Genomic DNA, 26,521 nt, shown 5'->3' with positions numbered 1-26,521 from the left:
ATAAAGTGAACAACATGGCTAACCTACAAATGCATTTCTGTTTGCATTTTTCAAGAGTAATACTGTTGTTTAATAACGATAAACAATATTTCATTGAGTTTTTTTGTTTAATAATGATAAACAGTATTTCAGTGAGGTTTTTTTGTAGGTTTCAGTGTCTTGTTTTGACTCTATGCCTAAGAATGGCAGTGGGAGGGAGTGGCAGAGGGAAACACCCAGGTGAATGTGAGATGGTAGGAGTCCCTTAGCACCTCAGGAGTGTTCAATTTTAAGCAACAGAGGTAAACTCCAAGGAGTGACTTTAGCTGGGAGCCATTCTATTTTGTATATAGCTCTTGCTGCGTGAGGCTGTGACAGACAGGACTATGGTTGTGGTTACCAGAGGACACCCTTGTGGTCAGAACCAAGTTGTAAGTGTCACCAAGATTCTTCTTGAGTGTCTGTCACATGTGTATCAGTGATTCTAAAGTAGATAAAAATGAAACAAAGATTCATTTGGGAGTTAGCATTCCCAGCAGATTAGTTTTAAAACAGAACAGCAGAAGGTGTTGTGACATACATCCCCAAGCAATTGCAATGATTTGACAGTTATTTAGCCCTCAATTCCTAGCCCTTTGGTTGAACTGACAGCATGCCTGCAAAGATAGTGAGGCCTGTTTCAGCCCTATTAATGTCTTCTTGAATGTTAGCCTGCAGTCTGGGTAATGATAAATGTTCACTGATTGATGATTTTATAGTCCCAGAGGATTCTGGGTGGTTTCTGTAAGCCAGGGCAGTCAGTTTTTGTTCGTTTGGGCCTCTTGTAAGATTTTCTGATCTTCACTAAAATCGTTTTAAGTTGGCAAAAGGGTGGGTACCACCTCAGTTTTAATTAACTAGGGTTCAAAGCCTTGTTTAGAAACTATATGATTTTGGAGGTGATGCTGTATTTAACATGTATAAGAGTCTGAGAACCAGAACAGCTTTTAATCCACTGAGCTTTTGTAACACTTATGGTATTTGTGAACTTTCATGTCTTTTAGCTCCTTCGCTTTTAAAAAACATGTTTTAAGTTATAAGGATAAATTTAATAACAGCTATTGTGAAATAATAACATTAGCTTTATTGTTTTCATGGTGTTTGCAATTTCATTTTTTAGATTCTTAAGAATTTAAATTAACTATCTTTGTGTTTTCTTTTTTACATGGCTCAGTTTCTATAGGAGTATGTCTTGTTATACTAGTATTAAAAGGAGTATAAGCAGATCTTTGGCTAAATATTTGTTTGCCATTTAGGAAAGGATTCATTTCTAGTATATTGATTGTTGATTTTTAAAAATATTTTAAGTAAATCTTGTAATTGCCCAACCCTTTATTGATAGGGTATGGAGGCAGAGAAAGGAAGATACAGATAAACATTTTCCTAATTTATTGTAACTCAGAAATATATTTTCTTAGTTCATCCTTTTAGAACTTTACTTTTGGCTGTAAAGAGATTGTAGGGCTAATTTTTTTTTAAATCTATAAAGAAACTTTTTGACTTTAATGTCTTAAAAGGAATAAAAGCAGCGCTTCTGTTTAGTTTTTCAAGTAATGAACCAGAAACTTGGTTAGGAATGACCATTTGTAAGTCTGTATATTAATTAGATGAGTGTCATTATGCTCAATTAGCACGACTGCTAAATAATCTTTTTAATACTCCGGTCTTTTTTTTTTTTTCTCTAGGGTTTTACAGACAGCCCTCATTACAGTGATCACTTGAATGACAGTCGATTAGGGGCCCATGAAGGCTTGTCCCCAACACCTTTCATGAACTCAAATCTAATGGGTAAGTTGGTAATTTCTCTGTAAGTAGTCTTCACAGAGCCTCTTTGGTCAGAGACATTTTTTATCTCCTTGTCCAGGATGGACACCTAAGTATGTAGAAGAAAGTCCCTAAGTTTCTAGGGACATCTGGGCTTTCTTTTTTCAGCTAAGTTTGAGGGGCAGGCATTCAGAAATGTGGTTCCTTGTATTAGAGCATTATTGTCATTGCTGTCAAAAAAGGAAACAGCAGTGTTTTAACTGTTAGTTTTGGCAGTGTCTGTGACATCAAGCATTATGTCTTCTGTTTTCTGGGCAGAGAAGCATTTCAGAGACATTTGTTTGTAATCTACTATTTGTCTTAACAGTTGTATATATGTGATAATTAAAAATATGACAGCAGTGATTTTAGGCAAATTTTACTCATTTGGGGCAGTATTTCTTTTGACACTGTTTGATCAAAACATAATAGTATATTTAAGTATTGCAGCGTTTGTTTTAAGCACTTGGGTTCTTATTGGGGATTTAAAATTTTTTCTTCTGCTGTAGTAAAGTTGTACTTTGAACGACATTACCTACCACCTAAACCTGATTATTATTTTTGGCAAAACCTTTAAGGTTAGCCATTCTCTATATCTCCCCCTACTTCCTGCAAACCAGCCCTCCCTTCGTCTCTCCCCCTGCCCTCTCGCTTTCTCATATCAAAGTTTATAGCTATTCAATCTGAAATGATAAGCCCCCAATTTTTTCCCCCAGTTTGGATGCCACTCTTATTAAGCAGGAATTTTACCTTTTTGCAGAACCTGATTCAAAAGAATCTGTTTTATGACATTATTTTTCCTTCTTGTTTATCCTGGGGCTGAGCACATAACAAAAGCTTTATTTAATCTGTCCTACTGGTTGTCAGTGGTGTCATGTTAATATGGAAGGTTTGTGTAGTTGACATTGATTTCATTACTTTACTTCTTAAGGACATGGCCTATATTGTGATCTTAGAATTGTCCTTTTAAGAGACAGCCATGCTAATCTAAGTGGATTACCCAAATCCAAAATCCTGGTGGTCTGCAGTTTCTTTATAAATGGTTTTGTTTAGCACAGTCTTTATTTCCCTTACCCTCCATAAAGTATTGAGGAGACAGATTCTGATATTTCAGTGTGGATTTTGCCTAAGGCAGTTACCACTTTGAAGCCAGAATCATTGCGTATAACACAAGAGTAAAAATCAGTGATAAAACTTGTGTTTAAAATGACAATTAGTTTCAACATAAATGAAAATGAAAATCCTGGTATTGAATATATTATCATTCCAGGTAAAAATCAGAATTAAATATAGAACAAAATAATTATCCTTGCATTTGGCCAGGGAAAACTTTCTAATCTATCTTCTAAATTTTCTATCGAGCTTACCATCAAAGTAAAGTAGATGTGACACTCCAGATAGTTTCCTTTTATAGTATAACTTTTCCCCGTGTAGTGTTTAAGTTATGGAAAATATGGTAGAGCAAACTATAGTCAATGTTTTTGTAATTTCAGATTGAACTAAGCTTTCTTAATTAAGGATATAACTAAATTGTAAAAAATCAGAAATTACCCTTTTTTATATTTATGTTCTTACCTTTATTAGCTTACAGAGATGACCCTTAAGTTCAGTAGAATTGCATCATTAGTGCAGCTTTGAGCCAAGGAGACTGTTAAAATTGTGGGGTAAGTGTGGGAAATAAATGAATTCTAAGAAGTATGCATGTCAGTTACTTGCTCTGAGTAGCTGTTGACTAAAAATATTTCTGTAATTCAGTTTGAGGTAACATTTTCTTAGTTGGAGCAGTTATGAACATGTGCTTGTTAGTTTCTTCAGTTTACAGATAATTATTAGAATACTTTCAATAATCATCCATACCCTATGAATAAAATCAGCATCTAAAATAAGTCTTGAAATTAAAAAACTCAGATTTATAAACAGATTGATCCCTTCACAGTACAAATGAGAAAAGTCTGCATTCATCTGAACTACATTGTGCAGTTAACCAGGTGCAGCTATACATTTTCATTGTACGTTTTAACTATCTAATCTTTAAAATGTTAATTTACCTATAAGAAAGGGGAAAATGACCCTGAAGAACATAAGGCAGATATTGTTCAAAAGGATTTCACTGGTCTTGGGAATATCTGATTTACTATACTTCCTTCCTTTTATTTTCAGTACAAATGATCAAATGAGATATCTAACAGTTGAGTCTAAGCAATCTGCATGACAATAGCTAGCTTTTGGAAATGAATGTCCTTTAAATTGTGGAGCACCTCCATACAGCAACAGGCAGTCCCACTTGATGTGACTTGACGTAATTGAACTGTTAGATACCCCCAAATATGGGTTTATAGCACTCAGTAGAGTTACAGTGGATAGATTGACTTTGTTAGCCATTTGATAATTTAGGGGAGTTTTCAGGCTAAAAAACCTGCATTGTTAAAGCAGGACTGAGATGTGCATGGCAGAATTAGCAGCGTTTGGAACTATTGATACCCAGTTGTCATAATAGGTAAAAACTTCAGAGTGATTCTGTGAATGACGATTGCTCAGAAACAGTTAAAGCTAACTGGAAAGCCATAACATGTTTCATCATTGCTGTCAACATATAAAAACACCATCTAAGGGGGGGTGGAATTGTATGTCTAGGGAATGTTGTTATTTTTCGTATTGTGTTCAGCAATAAGCACATTTGCCTGAAGAAATAGTGGATTGTAAAGTGCTACTGTCTTTCATGATGGAACTCTCAAATACTTTAATGATTTTGTACATTGCAAAAAATGAGAAATTTTATCTAACAAGGGTTGATAATGATTCAGTAGTGAACAGTTTGCCACAGAAACATGCACTTCTATATTCATTAAGATATTTTGAAGTGTTTTACATGGGAAGTAAAACTCTTATGTTGAAACAGTGTTTCTTTTTAATGAATTCCAGAATTATCCTGTTGATTCGTCAATATGGAAAAGGGGGTTTTTCTTATGTTTCAAGTGAAATAAGTACATCCTTTTGTCACATCACAAGTAATTAGCATCAAACAGTTCTGTATTATAGTAAAACTGCAAAGCTTTGACAATAGGAGTGAATTGCAGTAGTATCACCAAAGAGTCTTATTTATTTCTGTCCTCTTCCAGCTTTGGTCCATTTCTCCACCCTTGAGCCCTTCATTAATTTCAGTAATATTTGCTTTCCTTTACCTGTTGTTGATTAGATGTATTTTTGGTGATGGTAGGAGTAGTATATTAATTAGACATAGAGACAAACTATTTTATAGAATTGCCTCCCTTTGATTCCCAAGTTATTGTAGAATAAACTACTCTATCTACTACTCCATGTCTATCAAAGCTTTACTTATTTTAGGTGGTGTGTGCATGTATTGTCAATGGGAAACTTAAGATAGTACCTTTAATTTTCCTTTTTTCTGCGACCTTCATTTGTGTTCCTTTCTTTCTGAGACCTATGTTGCCTCTAGAGATGTTTTGCTAGTATTGTATCTTTTAAAAACTGGAAGCAACATGTGGTAGTATAGGAAAAAATACAGGGCTGAGAGTTAAGAGGTCTGGATTTTAATCCAGATCCTGAAAAATAACCTTCACCTTTCAGATAAGATATTGCTGGATAGTCTCAAAGGTCTTCTGTAGCTCTAGAATTTTATAATTCTATAATCTCATGTAATATCTTTTATTCAGCCCTGGAAAAGGCTCCAACTTGAGTTGTAATTGGTATTTTGCAAATGATAAAACTAAGGTACAAAAAAATTGTGTTTTTTCTTGAGGTCACAGAGTCAATAAGCGGCAAAACTGAACATAGAGCCCATGTATTCCAACTCCCAGTGTTCTTCCCCTAGGCATGTTAGGCATATATGGTACTGATTCTTTCTACATGACGCCTTCAGGGTTGCATTAGCTCAGCATTTTCTGAAACTATACGTATGGAGACATTGCTTTTGAGAGATGACTATGAAAAAAAGTTCCATAGGGACATAACTTTGGAAAGCATTATATATCACATGCCCCCTCTTAGAAATTGAGATTGTACTTTGGGGTATTAAAGGGATTGTACTTTGGGAAAAAAAGGCGGGGAGCTTATTTAGTTATGTTTAGCCCATCACATTCCAGAATCAGATGATGCACAGAAGGCTTTTTGTAAAAAAGCATCATTAGCCTATGGGAAACTAGTTTTCCATGGAGCACACACTGGGACTGTTTGTAGGTTGTGTTAAGGGAAAAATAAAAGATAAAATATGAGAGTTCTTTGAAATGTAAAGTAGCACAAGGTTAATAATACTGCTGGATATACTTTTATAAGTCATTTTAGTCATCTTAGCTAATTTAACAGCTTGGGTTCAGTTGTTGCATTGTTAAACCTCTGTTTTGTAAATATTTGACTTATAAACAAACCAACTGTCCTTCCATTGTTGTTGGAGTCTATTTGTTCAGCCCTGACCTTCTTTACCTGACCGAGTTTAAAGGGCCCTCTCTGTTAGCAGCTACTGCATTTTATTTTCATTTCATTGTGGATTAAATAAGTTTCTGTGGGCTTGTCTGGGAATTTAAACCCAAGTACACTTTTTTCCTATATATTCAGTATTTCAAACAACCAAATTTCAAAGAAAACTCTTTTGTGTACTTGAATATGCCTACACTATACTTTATGATTACTCCAGAAATCTCCTAGAGTTACAAAAAAATGTAGAATCACCATTTTCAGAATATCAAAACATAATAGAACTCTGCCTTCAAAAAGATGTCTAACTTTGACGTAGAGAAATTCTTTCGATAGATGAGATAATGAAAATGATTATAATTGTGCTTAGGGGAAACAGTATAGCTTACTGTCTGGTTTGACAGTATTTCATAAGGATTAGGCCTTCATACTTTGTCCAGTGTTTTATTAACCCCAGGTCTCAACGAAGGATGAGTTATTATTCATTGATCTACGTTCTCTGATCTTTGGATGCTTACAAACACAAAATGTTGCGACTGGGAAAAACTTGAACGAACCAGACCTAGTTATTGAAGAAACCAAAACCAAGAAAAATGAAATGAGTAGTTAATTAGGAAACAGGGATCTAACCCTCTTGATTCTAACTTAGCTCACAGCCCCCTTCTACTGCACTGCTTTTTTTTTCTTTTTACCTCTCATGTTCAACCATTTGTTCATTTACTCCTTTTTCTACATTACAGCTTTTATATCTTTTTCTTCCTCTTGCTACTGCTTAGACTCTCATTAACCAGTCTGAATTACTGAATACCTTTTTCTTTCTCCTTCGTGTGTACCCATCCATCTCTTTATTCTGCCCTGTGTGAAAATATCTTATAAATAACAGAAATTAACTTAAACTATATTCAACAAAAAATGGTATTTATTGACTTACTTATCCCAAATGACTAGGAATAGATTGATTTTAGGCATGGTGGATCCAAGGGTTCAATCAGTGTCATCTGATCTCCCTCTTTCCCCTTGAAAGTGTTAAGAGAATGATATAAAACTGGAGAGGCAAATTGGGCAGAGAGGAGATTTGAAAAGTGGGAAAGGGTAGAGTGTGGTGTTCTTGTCTCTTGCTTTTTACTTCTAGGTCCTACCTCCAGTCTTTCCAAATTGTTTTACATTGTCCTTTCTGGCTACCATATTACAGGTTCCCTTATTCCTTAGTGGTTTGGGATGTTTTCTTTCAATACATATATGCATTTTACTTTTAATACTCTGTTCCTGACAACATCATTTCTTTCCATGTCCCTACCCTGCCTCCTCAGCCTGAAAAGCAGCCTCTTTTCATAGTTAAAATGACTTGATAGGGCTTCCCTGGTGGCGCAGTGGTTGAGGGTCCGCCTGCCGATGCAAGGGACGAGGGTTCGTGCCCCGGTCCGGGAAGATCCCACATGCCGCGGAGCAGCTGGGCCCGTGAGCCATGGCCGCTGACCCTGCGCGTCTGCGCGTCCCGAGCCTGTGCTCCGCAACAGTGAGAGGCCCAGACTTGATAGCCGTTCTTTCTGAAACCTATCCCGTAAGCCAGAGATGAGCTAATGGTTTCTTTTCTGCCCAGTCTGGGAGAAACCAAACTAGTACCTCACTTTGAAAGAGGTTCCAGAGTTTCAGGGGTACTCCTGTATAGACTCAGGTCCCTTTTATCTAAGAATAATTAGTCCTGGTGTGAATTATTTAAGAGAATTAAATAATTGCTTAAAAGAGATGTCATGATTTTGGAAGATAGCGGGAAAAAATGTTTGGGGCTTTATTTTGAAAACTAAAGCTAAAATTAGAAAATAATATTAACGAAGCAAACCATAAAATCTAGTAGATTATAAATGAACAAAGAATTAATTAATTGTTGGATTTTTGGGTGTATTTTTTTCTTCAGAAAATTGTATGGCATTATAGAAATGTCTTTTACTTCACATTTAGACCTTGTTGATTTTCTCTTCAGTTATTAACTGACTCTAATTCCATTAGGTCATAATCTGTCAGTGACTTTTGTGTTTGATTAAATGATTCTTTAACATAATTTTAAAGGACTTGGTGAAATTTTTAGTCTCTTGCATGATATTCAACTCTCAATGAATTTCTTTTGTATTTGCTTTGCATTATGGGTTATTTAGCAAAAGATTGACCAACAATGCCATTGACTCAGGCCTGAGATAGGCACACTATCTGTGAATGATATTTCACTGGTATTTTTTTCTAAGTTATCTGGTCATGAATATTTTCATCAGGCAACAGCATTGGCTTAACTCTGCAGTCTTGTAAAGTGGTATCTCCAGGGACTTATGTAAGGAGGATCACCTTTATTTTTATTTATTTACCCAATCCATTTGTTCATCATCATTCATGTGTTTATGCTCTGTGGTCAACAGTAATCTTTACTGATCTGCACAGTTTTATAGTGGGTCAGTGGCAGAGATCTGATATACGGTTCTTCCTTGAATCTTCCCATTGTTTGTGTCTGATTCTCACCAAGTGAACGTGAACTCTGAGCATATTGAGTTCTCTTTATAGTGGGGTGGATGACAGGGGCTGTGGCTGCTTAGTTACTAGAGAACAAAAGAATGATGTTTTTCATTAAGGAATTTCTGTAAACCTGACAGTTTTCTTTGATGTGTATAATCTCAGAACCACACCATGGCACACAGTTGAGAATTTGGGACATTACTTTGATTAGGAAAAGTCCTAGAGCAACATTATCAGATCATGTCTTTGATGTGGTAATATTTCAGATTCACTGCTTATGGTTATATTAATGTCTTTATCATTTACTATAGGTTTTCTGAGCATTTTGTTAAAAATAAATGCTATTTAAGTATTAACTAAAATTCTCATAGAATATTTGCACTGGAATGGATCTTAGAGGTCATCTAGCTCAGTGATTCTCAATTGGGAGTGTTGAAAAATACATGATTGTCATAAGGACTGGGAGTAGGGAGAGGTGTGACTGGTACTCCTTTTACCTTGAAAACTCTGGAACCTCTTTTAAAGTGAAGACTCAGTACTAGGTTGGTTAGTGGTCACAATGTTTATGCAAGCTTTAATTAGCCACAAAATAAAAGTGAATTTTTTTAAGAATTTGAAAGTATATCTTGAATTGCATTGGTTTAAATTATAGAAATGTTATTGTTTGAAGGTATTCATGGTAGTTACCATTCAGTTGTATAGTCTTTGTACTATGTGACTGTTATTTAATACTCCTCACATTTTAAGTAAAAACTGTTGCTTAATTTGAGTGTCAATACATTATTTTTATAATCACCTTCACATCTCAGCTTATTCCTTTTTTTTCTAACAAAATTCAGCCTTTGTTTTTCATAGCTCACATTTTCTATGACTTCCAGGTTGGGTTTGTTTTGGTGTTGTTATTTGGAATTTTAGATTTTTAAGAATAGTAGAATTTGCTATTCTACCTGTATTGTGGGGATTTCTCATGTATGGCTATGTTTTTGTGTAATGCTGTTCTCTTGAAAAATATTTTTTGGCTATTGGCATATTCATGGTGTAGTGTGGTGAAGTATATAACAGTCATTCTTAAATTGTTTTTCACTTTGAGAATACCACTGGGGGGTTGTCATACTCCTCAGATTGTATGAAATATCTAGGGAGTCACAATTAAATGAGAGTAGAGTTCAAGGCCACTTCAACTTGTTGAAAATTAAATCAATTCATCTTATTTATAGTTATAAATTTTATTAATTTATATTACATATTTTTCTGTACTGATTCCTGAGATCAGGGGTTAGCAAACCTTTTTGCAAAAAGCCAGATAGTTAATAGTTTATTCGAGTTTGCAGCCCAGAAAGCAAAATCAGTGATAGTATGTATAGGTACTTATATAACCATTTAAAAATGTGAAAAACTATTCTTAGCTCATGGGCTATAAAAATAACAGTTGGTGGCCTGGATTTGCTCTACAGGCTGTAGTTGGCCAATCTTGTTCTAGATAATTTGCAATAAAAAAAACTTTAAATGGTAGCAACATCAATTTTTGATTAGGTAATAAATCATATATGTGAAATTCTGTGGAATGTACCAGGGTTGTTTTGTGTTTCTGTTTTTTTTAATATCCAGACGTGGTGATTGGTGGTTGTGGTGGTGGTGAATTATTTCTAAAATTTCCAGGGCTTCATTGCCTCTATACAGAATGGTAAGTTACTTACTAGGTGAGTTGTTTTCCTGTTGTTTTGTCTTCAAGTGTGATACTGATAGTTGCTTTTTTAGGCAAATGTCAGATTTCCTTCATCTGAAATCCTGTATTCCCTTAGTTTTCTATAATCTAGAATTTTTAAAAAATCTACTTTGCAAAATAGTAATGTAAAACCTTAACTGTAGTGAATTGAACCTACCACATTAGGAGAGGAAAATGTGAAAATTAGGCAGTTTGGTGGCAATGTGGCAGTGGGGCTGCTTTTCAGAGAGAAATCTTCAGAGAATAACTGTGGAAGAAGAGTGTATAGAGAGAACCTGTGATGAGAGGATAATGTGAGAATGGCACAATCATCAGAAAAGTACTGTTGCTTTAGTGAGAGTCTGCACTCCCAAGTGGGGGATATCCCCAAAAATGTGTGCAATAAAAATATTATAACATTTTCTAGCTTGTATCTGAACATTTTTGATAAGATAAATGTAAATTATGGATTTTTGTTGCAGTTTATAAAATATATAATTAAATTTTTTCATGTACAGGACTTAATGATTTGTGTTTGAGAAGATTTCTGATTTGATATGCTATTCGTCTTCAATTTAAGCCTCTCTTTTACCTGGAAGATTTAAGAAAATGTAGTGCTATATTTATGTGATAATTTTTATAAATATCTTCTTAGGTTTACATGAAATGAAATATGCTTGCACCAAATAATTCCCATCTACTTTTTATTTTCCTTTCATACAGGCTAATCGTTTCAAGGAAATTAAATTATGCAGTCCTTTAGTGACAGCATTAAGTGCAAAGCAGTTTTACTCCTGGTGTGTGAGTGTGTGCACACATGCACTCATACACACCTGTATGTTTAGACAAGCTAGGAGCACATTAAATATAAGCTTTTGTTTTAATTCATTTTACAGTAAGATTTCAAACATGTGTCTTCTAAAAAAAGTTTGTAAGTATTATCTACAGGTGTTTTACAAAGTTACTAGAAAACATCTTCAAGTACTGGCAGAGTAGCAGGTGTCTGTTTGTAATTTACTTTTCCCTAGAGATATTGGAGGGATATACATATATATGCACTCATAATTTGCATGTTGTTATATGTATCCTCTGTATCTGTTTATATCTTTTAAAAAAACCTGCCCCTGATTTCTTTGGTCAGATGCTGCACTGAACAGTTTTAGGACATTGCACTACCTCTGAACTTCCCAACTCTTTTTTTCATAGAATGTGCTTTTAACTTTCCAATTTATGATGATCACTTAGAAGGAAAGCAGTGTCCCAAATATACTTATGAAGATGACATCCATTAAAAAAATACATTGTCGCTCTGTGTAGCTCTGCCAGTGAGGAATTTAACCTAAGGATTGAAAGGAAAAATACACATTGGGAATGTAAAATGGCATAGCCATTCTAGAAGACACTTTGGCTGTTCATTATATAACTGAAATGCAGTTACCATACAACTCAGCAGTTGTACTCATTTATCCCAGAGAAATGAAAGCTTATGTTTACACAAAAACTTGAACACAAATGTTCATAGCACCTTTATTCATAATAGCCCATACTGGAAACAATCCAAATGTCTCTTACTGGGTAAATGGTGAAACTGTGGTATATTCATACCATGGAATACTATTCAACAATAAAAAAGAATGAACTATAATCAATGCAATGATTTAGATTGATGTTGAGTAAATTAGGCTGAGTGAAAAAAAAGCCACTCTCAAAAGATTACATACTGTGTGATTCCATTTATATACTACTCTTGAAATGGCAAAATTATAGAATTGAGAACAAATTGTTGGTTGCCAGAGGGTAAGGAGACAGGAGGATGTGGTTATAAAGGACAACAGGACAGATTCTTGTTCTGTATTGTGATTATGGTGGTAGATACATGAACCTGCACGTGTAATGAAAGTGTATAGGACCAACCCCACGTGTGTGCACACAGATTTTTTAAAAACTGAGGAAATCTGAATAAGATCAGTGGATTGTAGCAATGTTTATATCCTGGTTGTGATATTATAAGATGAAGGAAAATATGGAAAGAGTTCTCAGGATCTCTCCATTATTTCTTTTTTTTTTTTTTTTTTTTTTTTGCGGTTCTCAGGCCTCTCACTGTTGTGGCCTCTCCCGTTGCAGAGCACAGGCTCTGGATGCGCAGGCTCAGCGGCCATGGCTCACAGGCCCAGCCGCTCCGCGGCATGTGGGATCTTCCCGGACCGGGGCACGAACCCGTGTCCCCTGCACCGGCAGGCGAACTCTCAACCACTGCGCCACCAGGGAAGCCCCTCTCCATTATTTCTTACAGCTGCATGTAAATCTATAATTACCTCAAAAGAAAAGTTTTAATTAAAATGTATATACAAATAGGTGACTGAACACACAAATAAATTAATTGAAGGAAATAAAAAATTATAGGAAAGTAGGTTAGGAAATACAGAAGGAAGAGAAGGGTCAAGGATGTGCAGAGATTATTTTTCTAGAAACATTTATAATGGAAATTTAGACCAAAATAGTCACCCTTGTGGCCTATTAAATCACTGAAAATCCATGTATTTCTAAGGCTGGAATGTCTCTTGAACTTTCCTTTTTAGGAAACTGTACAACTGTAATAGGTGATATTAGCAAGTAAGAAGAAGAATCTTTTCATCAACATTTGTCCTTCGCTTTGTGTGCACAGCATTATTGTACCTTTGGGCAGTAGGAAGTGGGAAACATCAAAGGCCAAAAGCCTTATGTGTGTTCTTGAGGACATAAACAATTTGGGAATATTTAGAAAGCAAGATAATCTGTATTTCAGAATTGAGTATTTACATTGAAAAGTATTAGCAAGAGGGCTTGGGGTGAGGGAAAGGTAGTAGTAAGCATGTCAGAGAAAAATATTAGAAAGTCCTAAAGTTAATTTTTTAGTGATAAATTTCACCTAGAGCTGATCCTTGACACCTTTCTTTCTCTGGGAGGCAAAGTAGAAAGATACAATAGATTTTGACTGAGCCTGTCCTCCCTTTTACTTGACTGAGAAATGAGGTTTGAAGATTAAGTTGACTGCCATTTATAATCTGTTAGATGTGAAAAACTCCCTCCTCTCCTCTGAAATGCTAATCCTACTTAGGAAACTCTTCTGTAGTTTTCAGTTTTTCACCAGTCACAGGAAGCTGGCTCCCCTAGAAGAGTTTGAGAATCTAGGTGAGGCTATTCTGGTGATCCCTGGGGTTAGGTATTTTAGACAAACAACTCCTTAGAGGGAGTTCTGGTTTAGAGTCTCTTGAGGTAAATGTGGGGGAGAACTGTGGAGCGTTCTTGGAAATGGAGTTGAGAAAAACATCAGTAGGCTAATTCATAACTTCCCCTTGGATTTTTAAAGATTCTACCTAATTTGTCAAATTGTTTTCTAAGCTTTTAGAGAAGTCTTGTTTTAAATATGCGTACAAAGAGCCAATAATAAATTTTCCAAAACTTGGCTCTGTGTTGTCAAAAAATTTGTGTCATTTGTGGAAAACAGAGGCTATAATTGTGGATCTTTCAAAATCATAATAAAAGGGTGCACTATAAGGATTTTAGAAATGCGTAAAAAATGATTATTATTAGAAATGTGGATGAGTCCTTGGGGGCAGACTTTTTTGTATATGTGAAAGCTGAAGTAAAAACAAACTACCCCTTACTTAAAAAGAGGTCTAAGATAAAGTGACTAAATCTCAGATTTCCCTTTTTGCTTCAGTGTGTCAGTTAATCTGGCTATGGGGTATATTTATCTACTGTGAAGCCCACTGATGCATGCAAAGCTGAGCAGAGTACAATTTTTCCCAGTGGGTCTTCTTTCTCTGGGCATTTGTAGCTGTGCTTCAGTGTGCAGGGTCAGCTGGGGAAAGCTGGAAGGGCTAAGATGTCAGCTATTGTCAAGGTACTAAGATCCTATCTTAGGAAGGGAATGGGACATCTGATCTTTTAAAAAATATATTTCTTATTTCCTATGAAGCAGTTAGTTGGAAGGATGCACTAGTGATGATTATTAATATTGTAAACAGGACAATCTATTAATTCTGTACTATTTAAAGAATAATTCTCTAATTATTTTTAGTTAGCTTAGGCTTTTTTATAAGAATATTGGAATTTTTCTATCTCTTGTGTTAACATCAAATAGTTTAACTTATATTTAGTTAATTTGAACCTATGGCCTAGGTTAACTATTAACTAATTAAACTAGCTTAGATTATTTACCATAACCTATTTGTCATATATAGTATTTTAGGTTTTTTGAGATGAATATTGAATACTACTGTATATTACAATAGAGATTGTCAAAAGTAACTTAACTTGCTCTCTTCGTAAAAATATTAAAGTTATGAGATTTATTTAATGTCATTAAATGCTCTTATTTAAATCATTTACATGTTATTGTAAATCACAGTTGTACTTAAATCAACTATTAGGAATCCCAAATCAAAGCAAATGCACATGTAAGGTATGTAGAAAGCATTACTTTGTGAAGGAGCATAATTAGAGAAGGTATAACAGCCATCAAGCTGCATAAATGGATTAAGTAATATTTTAATTCAAGATTCAAATGGTCCTGATATTTGTAATGAGAACATATGGAGATAATTTAGTGTCATAGGAAACCTGAGGAAATCTGGAAGAAGTAAAAATCATTCCTAAATTGCCCAGCAAGTTGTAAAGATGTAGCTTTCTCACCATGCATATTCATGGTAGCATAACAATGTATAGTATATCTGATTAGTGTCATAATGGATTGCCTTGAAAGATAATGGTTCTGAGGGTCAATAAAGCAGACGGTAGGAAAGATTTAGTTAACATGATCAATCTGGGTTCAGAAAAACCCAAGACTTTGTGTTCATCTGATTATTTAGATTTTATTTTATAGAATTCTGTTTTAAAACTTTTTTTTTTGCTGTATGCGGGCCTCTCACTGTTGTGGCCTCTCCCATTGCGGGGCGCAGGCTCAGCGGCCATGGCTCACGGGTCTAGCCACTCTGCGGCATGTAGGATCTTCCTGGACCAGGGCACGAACCCGTGTCCCCTGCATCGGCAGGCGGACTCTCCACCACTGCGCCACCAGGGAAACCCTGTTTTAAAACATTTTAAGTGTACTATAGTCAGGGGAAAGGATCATGCTTTTGCCTTTAAAAGCACTAGCAGAATAGAGTAGCATCACAAATAGCATGAAACTATAAGATGCTGAATCTTCTTGCCTGTGTTAATAGCCTCTGATCTAATGTGTACGACATTCTTGCTTTTAAAACAGAATCTAAACAAATGCTTATGCACTTGAGAAACTGGAGTCATTTTTCTGTAGTGCCCATTACTTATTTCCTCTCTCTATGACTAGGCTCTTGGGAATTTGGTTGAAAGTTTATTTGTTTTTAATTGGGAAAAATGAGACTTTTGAATACAAGAAAGAAAAAAAATGCAAGAGTAGTAATATAGTCTGCTGCCTTCTTTCCAGTTCCACAAATCCTTTAATTTGAGAGGCTCAGGCTGTGTTTATAGGCTATTTGGGCTGGGCGTAGATAGAATGAATGCATTGGCTGTGGAAAGCTAAAAACGGACTTGATTCATCTCATATAAATGAGGAAACTGAGATGTTAAAATTAAGGTACTTGGAAGTCTCACCCAACATTTATTGAGTTGTTAAGTGAAAAGAAAAAAAGAAAAAAAAAAGAGTTGATTGTGATAGTAGGAGATTCAGATTGCAGTGTGTGGGTTACTGGGCTAAAATTGTGAGAAGAAATGTAGAGTTTCAGTGAATGAAAAACACATTAATATCCTGTCCCAGATGTAGTATGTTTAGTGTTAGTCCCATGTGTAGGGTCTTAAGATGAAGGCGTATTTGAATGTCCTCCCTTTTCTGGCTTGTTCTGATCCTGTTCTACTTTTTTTTTTTTTTTTAAGTTGGAGCTCACCTGTGGCATAGCTGGCTAGGCCTGAATTCATTTGCTTCTGGTTGGCTTCTTGGTGGAATGTCTTGTTATTTCTCCCTGGACAGAGGCATGGAACAGCTGAATCCCAGGGAGTTTCAGGACAAACTCTATGAAATCATAGTACCTACAGCTTTTCTTAGGGTTTTGTTGCAGGCATAAAAAAAGAAATTTTGGATTCACTAGGCAGGTGGTGGCACTTGCTTATCCTTCCTAATACCTAAAGAGAGAGGTAATTCAGACTGAGACCTTTGATATACTCTGATTGAGTGAAGATGACTCAGAGAGACTTCATTAGCAGACTTTGATAAGATTTCATAGTTTGCCTGTGTGGCATAGAGGAATTGGTAGGTTTAATTTATGTATCTTGAAAAGAATAAATACTTTGTAAATGGGGAGAGGGCCAAAAGAGGATTTACCAAAAGTTGCATATGAATAAGGGGCTAACCCCTCTCCTTCTTTTAGATAACATAAAGAAATCACTACAAACCTTAAGGATGATCACAGGAATATTTCTGGAGTGTATAGTTTATACTTTCTATAATGTGATTTAGAAGGAAGGGAAATCCTCTGTTCCTCATCACATCTTGGGAAGGTGGAAATGAGAGTTGCACTGGGAATTTTTCAGTTCCAAAGCATTATCCTTCTCGCAGCTGAGGGTTCTAGCTCCCTAGATTTGAGCAGGAAGTCCTAGGTCTTGGGACCATCCTGCACGCCACACTGGCCATGTGACCTGATTTCACTTGAATTTTTAGTGATCTGACACCATAGGGCAAAGGAGCCAAGCTTTAGGTAGCTTTTTCAGGGACAAGCCCTGGGTTAACTGTATCTGAAGGTGGATGATTATTTTGGCAGATTACTTGGAGGTAGGAAGTAATTTGCTTGGAATGCCCTCAGCTCTCTGCTAACTGTGAGTGATTGTGCATGGCCAAACTTCAACTTGATCTCAGTGGCTGTTCAGATACAGAGGAGCTGCAATAGGGCAGCTTAGATTGCTGTCTTTTGGAGTGTAGCAGTTGAGGTTCCATCCGTTCAGTAAGGCCTAGGTGGTCTTGATTTTCTGTGGAAAACCAATAGGCAGGCAGTTCATTTTTATGAAATTGGTTTGGTATAGCACAAATTGTAATAGTTCTTTCCATAAGAGTTTTAATATACCACATGTATCTTCATATTTTATTGAGTGCCTTCTATATGTTAAACACTGTGCTTGTGCATGTGGGAAATATCGAGATGAAAATGACAACATTTTCTGCCAAAGAACTATTCTGGACTCACACTTTGTACTTAATAAACATCTGCTGTGTATAAAATACAATATTGTCTAGACATTAAGTTCTTGACCATGCTGCAGGAACATAGTTATTTGATTTAATTGGGAAAAGAAAAATAAAATTCAACTCATTTACTTAAATATAATTTTCACTTTGAATACTTTTTTTTTTTTTTTTTTTTATGGTACGCGGGCCTCTCACTGTTGTGGCCTCTCCCATTGCGGAGCACAGGCTCCGGACGCACAGGCTCAGTGGCCACGGCTCACGGGCCCAGCCGCTCCGCGGCATGTGGGATCTTCCCGAACCGGGGCACGAACCCGTGTCCCCTGCATCAGTAGGCAGATTCTCAACCACTGCGCCACCAGGGAAGCCCCTGAATACTTTTTTAAAGTCTTTAATTATGAATTTACTTTTTCCATGACAAGAAGCTCTCATAGATCTGTCCACATCATTGTCCTTTGGGTACTACCTACAGAATCTATTTTGAAAATATTCAGAACCTGGTGGACATTGGCTTATATTGGGAGAGGCTGTGACTTGTAGAAATGACTTAAAGGAGCAAGTCTGTAGGCAAATTCTTAGGAAAGGCTGGTCTATCTATTTTTGCCTAAATTTTAATTTTGTCTCAGTGCCTTATATTCTACCAGCAATTGATTTGGGTTAATAAGCATAATCTGTCAGAATGTTAATGTGTTATTAAAAGTTAGTCAAGTTGGATTGCTTAATTCCTAGCAGACAAGGTTTAATTGAGAGAAAAGGGTATTCAGTCATTTTGGAGTGTGATATACCATGGATGACAAATCACTGAGGAGATCTATAGTAAAGAGTTGAGTACTCTGGGCACCAGCAGAGCAGCGGGATGCTAGGTAATAGGAGAGGATTATATAGTGAAACGTAAGAAGAAAAAGATATACTTTTCCCACCTGTACTCAGAAAAGAAGGAAGAAAATGCCATCTTTCTTATCTCCTGTTCAGTTTCCAGATTACCATTTACACAGGACCTCACTATGTTGGATTCTGTTCTAAGTGTTTCTATAACATTGGCTTATTTAATCCTCAGGAAAAAAATATGAGATTGGTGTTATTATGATCATTTTACAGATGAGGAAACTGAGGCACAACAAGATTAAGTATTTTCTTACTTAATACAGTTAGTAGTGATAGGGAGATGTTGGTCTCCTTGACTCCAAAGCTTATGCTTTTAAACCATCATACTGGGCTTCCCTGGTGGCGCAGTGGTTGAGAATCCGCCTGCCGATGCAGGGGACACGGGTTCGTGCCTCGGTTCGGGAAGATCCCACATGCCGCGGAGCGGCTGGGCCCGTGATCCATGGCCGCTGAGCCTGCGCGTCCGGAGCCTGTGCTCCGCAACGGGAGAGGCCACAACAGTGAGAGGCCCGCGTACCGCAAAAAAAAAAAAAAAAAAATCATACTATACTTAACCTGGGTTCCACATATGAATATTTTCTCGTATACGGATAAATTCCAGGTTCCTAACATAGCTAGTTTATACATAAGATTATGGGACTCGGTGGTTTATAAATTATGTATTTTTTCCCTCTGGTAGACAGTGTTGCATAATATTTTCCAAGTGTGGGTTTTCTTTTAATAATTCTTTGTTTAGATGATATGTGAGAACTATAAGATCTTGCCCTCTGAGAGATTATAGTTTAGTATAGTTTATATAATAATTGCCATTCTCATTTTAATTAGACTGCAGCTTTATTTTTTCCAACATAATTTAATGGCTTGGAAGCAGCTATTTTGTTTAGTTGTGATAGAGTAATTGAGAAGAAGTCTGGGGACAATATGATGAAATAATTTATTAACAACTTTTCTTGACTACCTTTCCTGTGTGAGTTGATTTGCGTACTAAGTTTCCAAATTTCAGAGTTTCCACATTCCAAAGAATGTGTCATCATTGTTTGGCCTCAGTGTCAAACTGCTAACCATGTAAGTTTACTCTTTTAATGACAAGTTTTATTTATGAGGAAAAATAGAACTAAAGTAGAAAAACATGCTTTATATTGAAATTCAACTGCCAGCATCTTAAAAAACCCAGTAAGATAAAAAAAGTAGGAGGGGGGCTTCCCTGTTGGCGCAGTGGTTGAGAGTCCGCCTGCCGATGCAGGGGACACGGGTTCGTGCCCTGGTCTGGGAGGATCCCACGTGCCGCAGGGCGGCTGGGCCTGTGAGCCATAGCCGCTGGGCCTGCGCGTCCGGAGCCTGTGCTCCGCAATGGGAGAGGCCAAGGCAGTGGGAGGCCCGCATACCGCAAAAAAAAAAAAAAAAAGCATACTAATTTCTTCTTTATAATAAAAATCATATTTATAATTAGGTATTACTCACTTTGATAGAAAATGACCTCTCACATTAGTATAATTTAAAAATCTGCTTTGAATGAACAAAACTACTTCATTGCTGTAAGTAAGAGCTTTCCTGCAGCAAGACTGATGTCAGACTACCTGGGTTCAAACTTCTGGCTCTGGTTTCTTTAGGGTCTTTATATATAAATGGAGGATAGTGATTATGCTTAAGTTATAGGATTGGTTTGAGAATTAAAGGATGTACTCAGTGCAAAGAGCTTAACATACTACCTAAGCACATTGATAGTATTCAATAAACATTCTCTGTTATTGATAAATTAAAATTTGTAATAACATTTCCCTCAGTTTTGGATAAGGTCATTTTATTTCCATTTGAATCCTGCAGCTCTTAATATGAGAACTATTGCTAAAACAATTGTGTAATTTCAAAAGCAGTTTTACAGATCGCAAAAGATTTAGGAAAACTTGCAGATATTAACAAAATTGTTTTTATTTTGTGAAGAGATCATATTCAACTACATAATCTGTCCACTGAAAAATAGCAGGGAAGCATATTAAAGTTTTGTTGATAATTTTTATTGAATCATTTCTTTTGTTATCTTTGTTCTTTCAGTTCTTGCAGTGCAGAAGGCTTATCTTGTATTCAATACAGTGATTGATTTAATTGGCTCTGCAGTATTTAGGATGAGGCTGCTAGGCCAGGGTGTATTTGGCAGTACAAGGAAGGCAAGCTTCAGCATTGATTATGACTCCACCTCATCTCCGTTGTGTTATTTCTAAGTATAGACACAGCATGGTCCCCTGGCAGTGACATACAGTAAATGTCAATACCAACCTTTGTAAATGTTAAATAAAAGAGCTAACTGAAGGGCAGTGATTCATTAGGAAAGAATTTTGTCTGAGCAAATTAACTCTTATTTCTGTTAACCCATGTTAAAAAGTCACTGCCTCTTGAGTCTTTGGATATGATTGAACTAGAAATCACACAGATGAAGGGCCTCTCTTCCCTTTAATAGGTGCTTTGGATCTGAGATATGTGCTGTTCTTTTGAAATATCTTTATCTTTTTTCTTTTTCAATTATACTTTGACATCTGGCCAGTTTGATCAGCATCAGACAGTGATATTTACCTAACTTACAGAGCAGTTGTCAGAAACCTTCTGAACTTCATATCTGTGGAGAAATATTTCATTATAGATTTTTTAGTTAGTAGTTGTATTGTTCATGTGTGTGTTACTTCCTCAGATTCACCTGTCTGGATCAAATCACTAGTCATTCTACCTCAACAGCCTTGTCAGGCAGACAGCCAAGCAGCCAGTGTATTTTCAGTTTTTTGTGTCTAATGTGTTTTCTATTTCCTTTCCAGTTTTTCTTCTCTTGCTTAACTAGTGCAAAATCAGCCTATGTGTTTTTAAAGTTGTTAACATTCTTAAAATTCATTTTAAATGCTGCTTTAACTAGCCAAAAATGGAACTTGCATATCTGTGTATTTACATAATACTTACTTGAAAATATTTTGTACTTTCCATAAGGTACACTTACAAGAAATTCTTCAGGTTTTCAAAGCTAGCAATTTTTTTTTTAGGAGTTACGACTGTACTACCTACCCACCACTTTCTTAGAATAACTCATTAGTTCTATCATGTGATGGATTAATCATGAATTTGCAGTTAATGAGGGGCTATTTATTTCATGTGTACCTTCACAGATTTTTTTTTTTTTTTTTAGTATTTTCTATGTACTGGACTCATATACTATATGTTATTTTTGAGACTCTGTAGTCACATAATTGTAAACCAGCTAGTGTAATTTAAGTTACTTATTTATATTATTTGGACACAAAATCAAGAGCTCGATTATCTTTTCTTCCTCTCACTTTATCCAGCAGCCCTCACTCCATATGGACACTTTATACTCTTGATTTGGGACTATTGTAACTCATAAAGAAATGGGCAGTGTGATCACAATATCATTGATTTAGCATAAATTTAATGCCTTGGCAGTTGTAAATTGGAATTAATCTCTTCCTCTTCTTTCCCATAGTGCGTTGTATCTCTTGAAAAATAAAGTCAATTGTTTACATTACTATATTAGACATTTTTTGACCACCAACATTGTTTGTGTTTCAGAACCTCAGTGAAATCCAGGGCACTCGCATATCTCATCTTTATTCCCAATCACTTCTTGCCTTGAGTCTTAGGTCCTAATACTATTTGCCTGCATACAGTTACCTGCTTAGTTCAGACTGTTTCATGTTTGCATACTTTCTCTCACACTGTTTCTTCTAACTGAAATGCCCTCCACACCTCTCTTTGACTGATTACCACTTCATTTTAAAACTTAGTGCGTTTCTATCATTTGCTAGATACTATGTTAGTAACTTGAATATTCATTGGTATGGAAAGCAGTTATGACCCTGAGCTCCTGGAATTTTCAACTCATATTTTAATTTTTCTAGGAAGTCTTGCCTAAACTCCCATCTTGAACTCAGTGCTCCTTTTCTCTGTGTCCATGGCATCCTGTACATGTTATACTGAAGTTTGCTATTTGTGTGTACTTGCTTTACTTTTTTTCCAGTTGGACATTTAAAAAAATTTTTTATTGGAGTATAGTTGATTTACAATGTTGTGTTAGCTTCAGGTGCTCAGCAGAGTGAATCAGCTACACATTTACATATATCCACTCTTTTTTTAGATTCTTTTCCCATATAGGCCATCACAGAGCATTGAGTTGAGTTCCCTGTGTGTGCACTTGTTTTAGATGGACGTTTCTTGAGGGTAGGATATCTTGATTCATTCCCCCCCACCCCCGCGCTCTATTCAACACTTGATGGACAATAGCAGATGCTCAATATTTGTTGAGTTACTTTTAAACTGTAGATAAGTAATGTGATTCCTGCCATTGGTGGATTCTCATGACTTGTAGCTCTCTATGTGTTTCGGCTGTGTTACGATTATTTGCATGCACATCTTTCTTTCCCACTAAATTGCCAGCTTCTTTAAGAATATAATGCTATCACATTTAAATTGATAGGCCCCATCATAACTTAATGCCTACTCACAGGAGCTGAGAGTGACCCTTTTCTTAAGAATGTTTTTTCTAAATGATGACTCCTGTGAGAACCACCTGAGTGAGAAGTCAGGTAGTGTCTCGTGAAACAGGTAACTTGTTTAGTGAGAGACTGTTAGAACTTGGTTGTTAAGTGGACTCAAAATGCCTGATGGCTCTGCTCTGCAAATGAGCTGATACTGAAAGGTAATCTGGAACAGGATTTTTATGAAGGACAGTTTTTGAAACTGGAAGAAGTGTATTCTTTAAGGTATGGTCTGGGGCTGAAATGAGGTTCCGAGGCTGTATAAATGATGATTTATCCACCAGTGAGGTTACATGACTGATGGAGAAAACTGAAGACTCTCTGCTAGTCTAGGAAAAAAATGAAGCTTGACTTCATTGATTGGTAGAGCCAGACTTTGTCACTACTTACAGAACACATTTCTGTTAAGTGTACTAAATACGAATTCACTTTTTTCTGAAATTAGAGTATTTCCAATGAGCTTACCAAATTCATTTGAACAACGGTATTCTTCTTTTAAAAGGGTAATGTTCATGGATACAGCTTCTTTGTTCCTGGAGTGATTTGGGAGGGATTTTTTGGAGTTTTGTGGAGATGTATATAATTAATTTGGTTGTCATCTGTATATTTTCATTATGATGAACACAGTATGTCCATGTGTGAGATCAGAATAAAAGAGATTTTAATTCATATATTCTTTATTTGCTAACATTTATTGTCTTCTATGTTATTCAATCTAAGATGTTTTCATTTTTCCTGCTTCTTACCTCCGTCTCTTCTGCAAAAAACCTACCCAGGCTTCATAGTCTTCCTCAAAGTCACTTACTTTAAAAAGCCCTGCTTGATTTTTCCCTCGTTTTCATATTTTCCATGGCACCTTTAAGAAATCGTGAAATTTGCCTTCCATTATAGCTTCAAGTCCCCTTCATCAGACTTTAAGCAATCTTAGGAGAGGGAAACATTTGATTTTTATGAAGCACCATTACAGAGCTTTGATTATACTTGTGTTAAAACCAAAAACCAAGAAAAAGAAAGACTGTACTTCCCATAATGATGGTTATATAACAACTACAATTCATTCAGCACATACCTATGGGCCAGATGTTATAAGAATCATTTATTCATTTATATTAAATGAATCATTTCATTCATTTATATTAATCATTAATCATTTCATTCATTACTTATAGCAGAGTTGTTTTATGGGTGAAGGAACAAATCTGAGAAGTCAGCTAACAAACCTGCCTCAACAGCTAAGAAGTTATGAATTGGGAAGTAGAATTCAGCTATCTCTGACTCCTGTCTATACTCTTAACACACAATGCTATACTGCTGCTATAATTTCTCAGCTTCAAATAGAACCACCCAAAGAACAAGTTCACCCTATCATTTTCTTTCCTGTTTTCATTTTCATCAGAACCTTTGGAATATGTCATTTAAATAAAATTAAACTGGGAGTGCAATTTTCAGGAAAATGTATAGTCAGTAGCCCTCTTATAAACTAAACCTTGTGAAACTGAGGCTTATAAATTTGAACATGTGTTCATTAGCTGTAGAAAAAAAAAAACTAGAGATTTTTTAAAGAGATTTATTCTGTCTACATAAAATGGTTTTTTGGAAGAATTTCCAGGTGAAGAAGAGCAGTAGTTATGTTATATTGTTGTGTAAATTAAGCAGGACAGACTGACTAAATATAGCTGTTTTAAAGGATTGAATGGAAAAAAATCTTAATCTTAAATTGAGTGGATCAATTGAGAAAATCAAACACTTAAACTAATACTAAAATAATGATTGACATTTATATAACAAAAAGAAAAGGAGATTCACATTCACAACTATGAAAGATGAAACATTACTAAAACCTGATTTTCTGTGCATTTCTTTCTTGTTAAATTTAAACTTTATTTCTTTGCTATTTTGATTCACATGGCTTTGGCTATATCAGTGAAGTGGATGAACATGAATGAAAGGACTTCTTAAGTGAATGAAAGTCAGAGGCTTTTGCAAAAAAGTACACAGCATAATTTTTAGTAATGAACTTTACTTTGAAGCTGAAACCACTGCTAAAAACTATTTTAAAATTTCTTGAAATTGTGTATTTGGGATACTGTTAGAGTTAAATAACTTTGAATCCCAGGGTGAAATTCCTTTTCGATCCTTTTAAAATGTTTTTCATTTCTTCTGGTTAGGTAGACAATCTCTATTTGCTGCTAACATTTCTACCACCTCTCTAACTCTTGTGAGTTTCCTTTTTAAAGGAGGAGAATGAGTGTTTTGGGGTTTGGTGTTTTTTGTTTGTTTGTTTGTTTGTTTGTATATGTACCCAGAAGTGGAATTGCTGGGTCATGTGGTAGTTTTATTTTTAGTTTTTTTGAGAAACCTCCATACTGTTTCCACGGTGGCTGCACCAGTTCACATTCCCACCAACAGTGCACGAGGGTTCCCTTTTCTCCACACCCTCTCCAGCATTTATTTGTGTTCTTTTTTGCTGATGGCCATTCTGACAGGTGTGAGGCGATATCTTGTGGTTTTGATTTGCGTTCCCCTGATGATGTTGAGCATCTTTTCATGTGCCTGTTCGCCATCTGCATGTCCTCTTTGGAAAAATGGCTCTTCCATTTTAAAATTAGGTTGTTTGTTTTGTTGTTGTTGACTTATATGAGCTGTTTATATATCTTGGATATTAACCCCTTATCAGTCATATCATTTACAAGTATTTTCTCCCATTTGGTAGGTTGTCTTTATGTTCATAGCAGCATTATTTACAATTGCCAAGATATGGAAACAACCTAAGTGTCCATCAACAGATATAGATAGATAGATAGATATAGATATAGATATAGATATATCTCATAAGGGAATACTACTCAGCCATAAAAAAGAGTGACATACATGTATGGACTTGGAGGGTATTATGCCAAGTGAAGTAAGTCAGACAGAGAAAGACAAATACCGTATGATATCACTTATATGTGGAATCTAAAAATTAAAACAAACTAGTTAGTGACTATAACAAAAAAGAAACAGAGTCACAACAGAGAACAAACTAATGTTTACCAGTGGGGAGAAGGAAGAGGGGAGGGGTAATATAAAGGTAGGGGATTAAGAGGTACAAACTATTATGTATGAAAATAAACTACAGGGATATATCGTACAACACAGGGAATATAGCCAATATATTTATAATAACTATAAATGGAGTATAACCTTTAAAAATTGTGAATCACTATATTGTACACCTGTAACTTCTATAATGTATATCAACTATACTTCAATAAAAAAATAAAAATAAAAAAATTGACTGCGCAAAAAAAAGAAAAAAAATGTTTTTAAATAAAGGAGGAGAAGCAGGCCTCATGCTCAGCATCTTTGGTAGGAATGGTTTCTGTTTATGGCAAGTGCTGCTGATTTTCTATTATGTTCTACTGGAACTTCTCACATACTTCAGTTTCCATGTTTCTACTTCCACTT

The 26,521-nt window shown here is 35.7% G+C and overlaps 1 protein-coding gene across 7 annotated transcripts in view; it reads left to right on the top strand.

The window, feature by feature from the left end:
- TCF12 (transcription factor 12) overlaps positions 1–26,521 on the top strand; it is a 396,768-nt gene that overhangs the window by 196,569 nt on the left and 173,678 nt on the right. For all 7 annotated transcript variants that reach the window (XM_059056243.2, XM_059056242.2, XM_059056246.2 and 4 more), the window contains one exon: positions 1,704–1,806. In XM_059056243.2, the coding sequence (XP_058912226.1) occupies positions 1,704–1,806 (103 nt within the window). The remainder of the gene's footprint in view (positions 1–1,703; positions 1,807–26,521) is intronic.

The sequence above is a fragment of the Kogia breviceps genome, chromosome 3, assembly GCF_026419965.1.
Source record: "Kogia breviceps isolate mKogBre1 chromosome 3, mKogBre1 haplotype 1, whole genome shotgun sequence".
In the NCBI taxonomy this organism is placed as follows: Eukaryota; Metazoa; Chordata; class Mammalia; order Artiodactyla; family Physeteridae; genus Kogia; species Kogia breviceps.
This window is presented reverse-complemented; position numbering and strand designations above follow the sequence as displayed.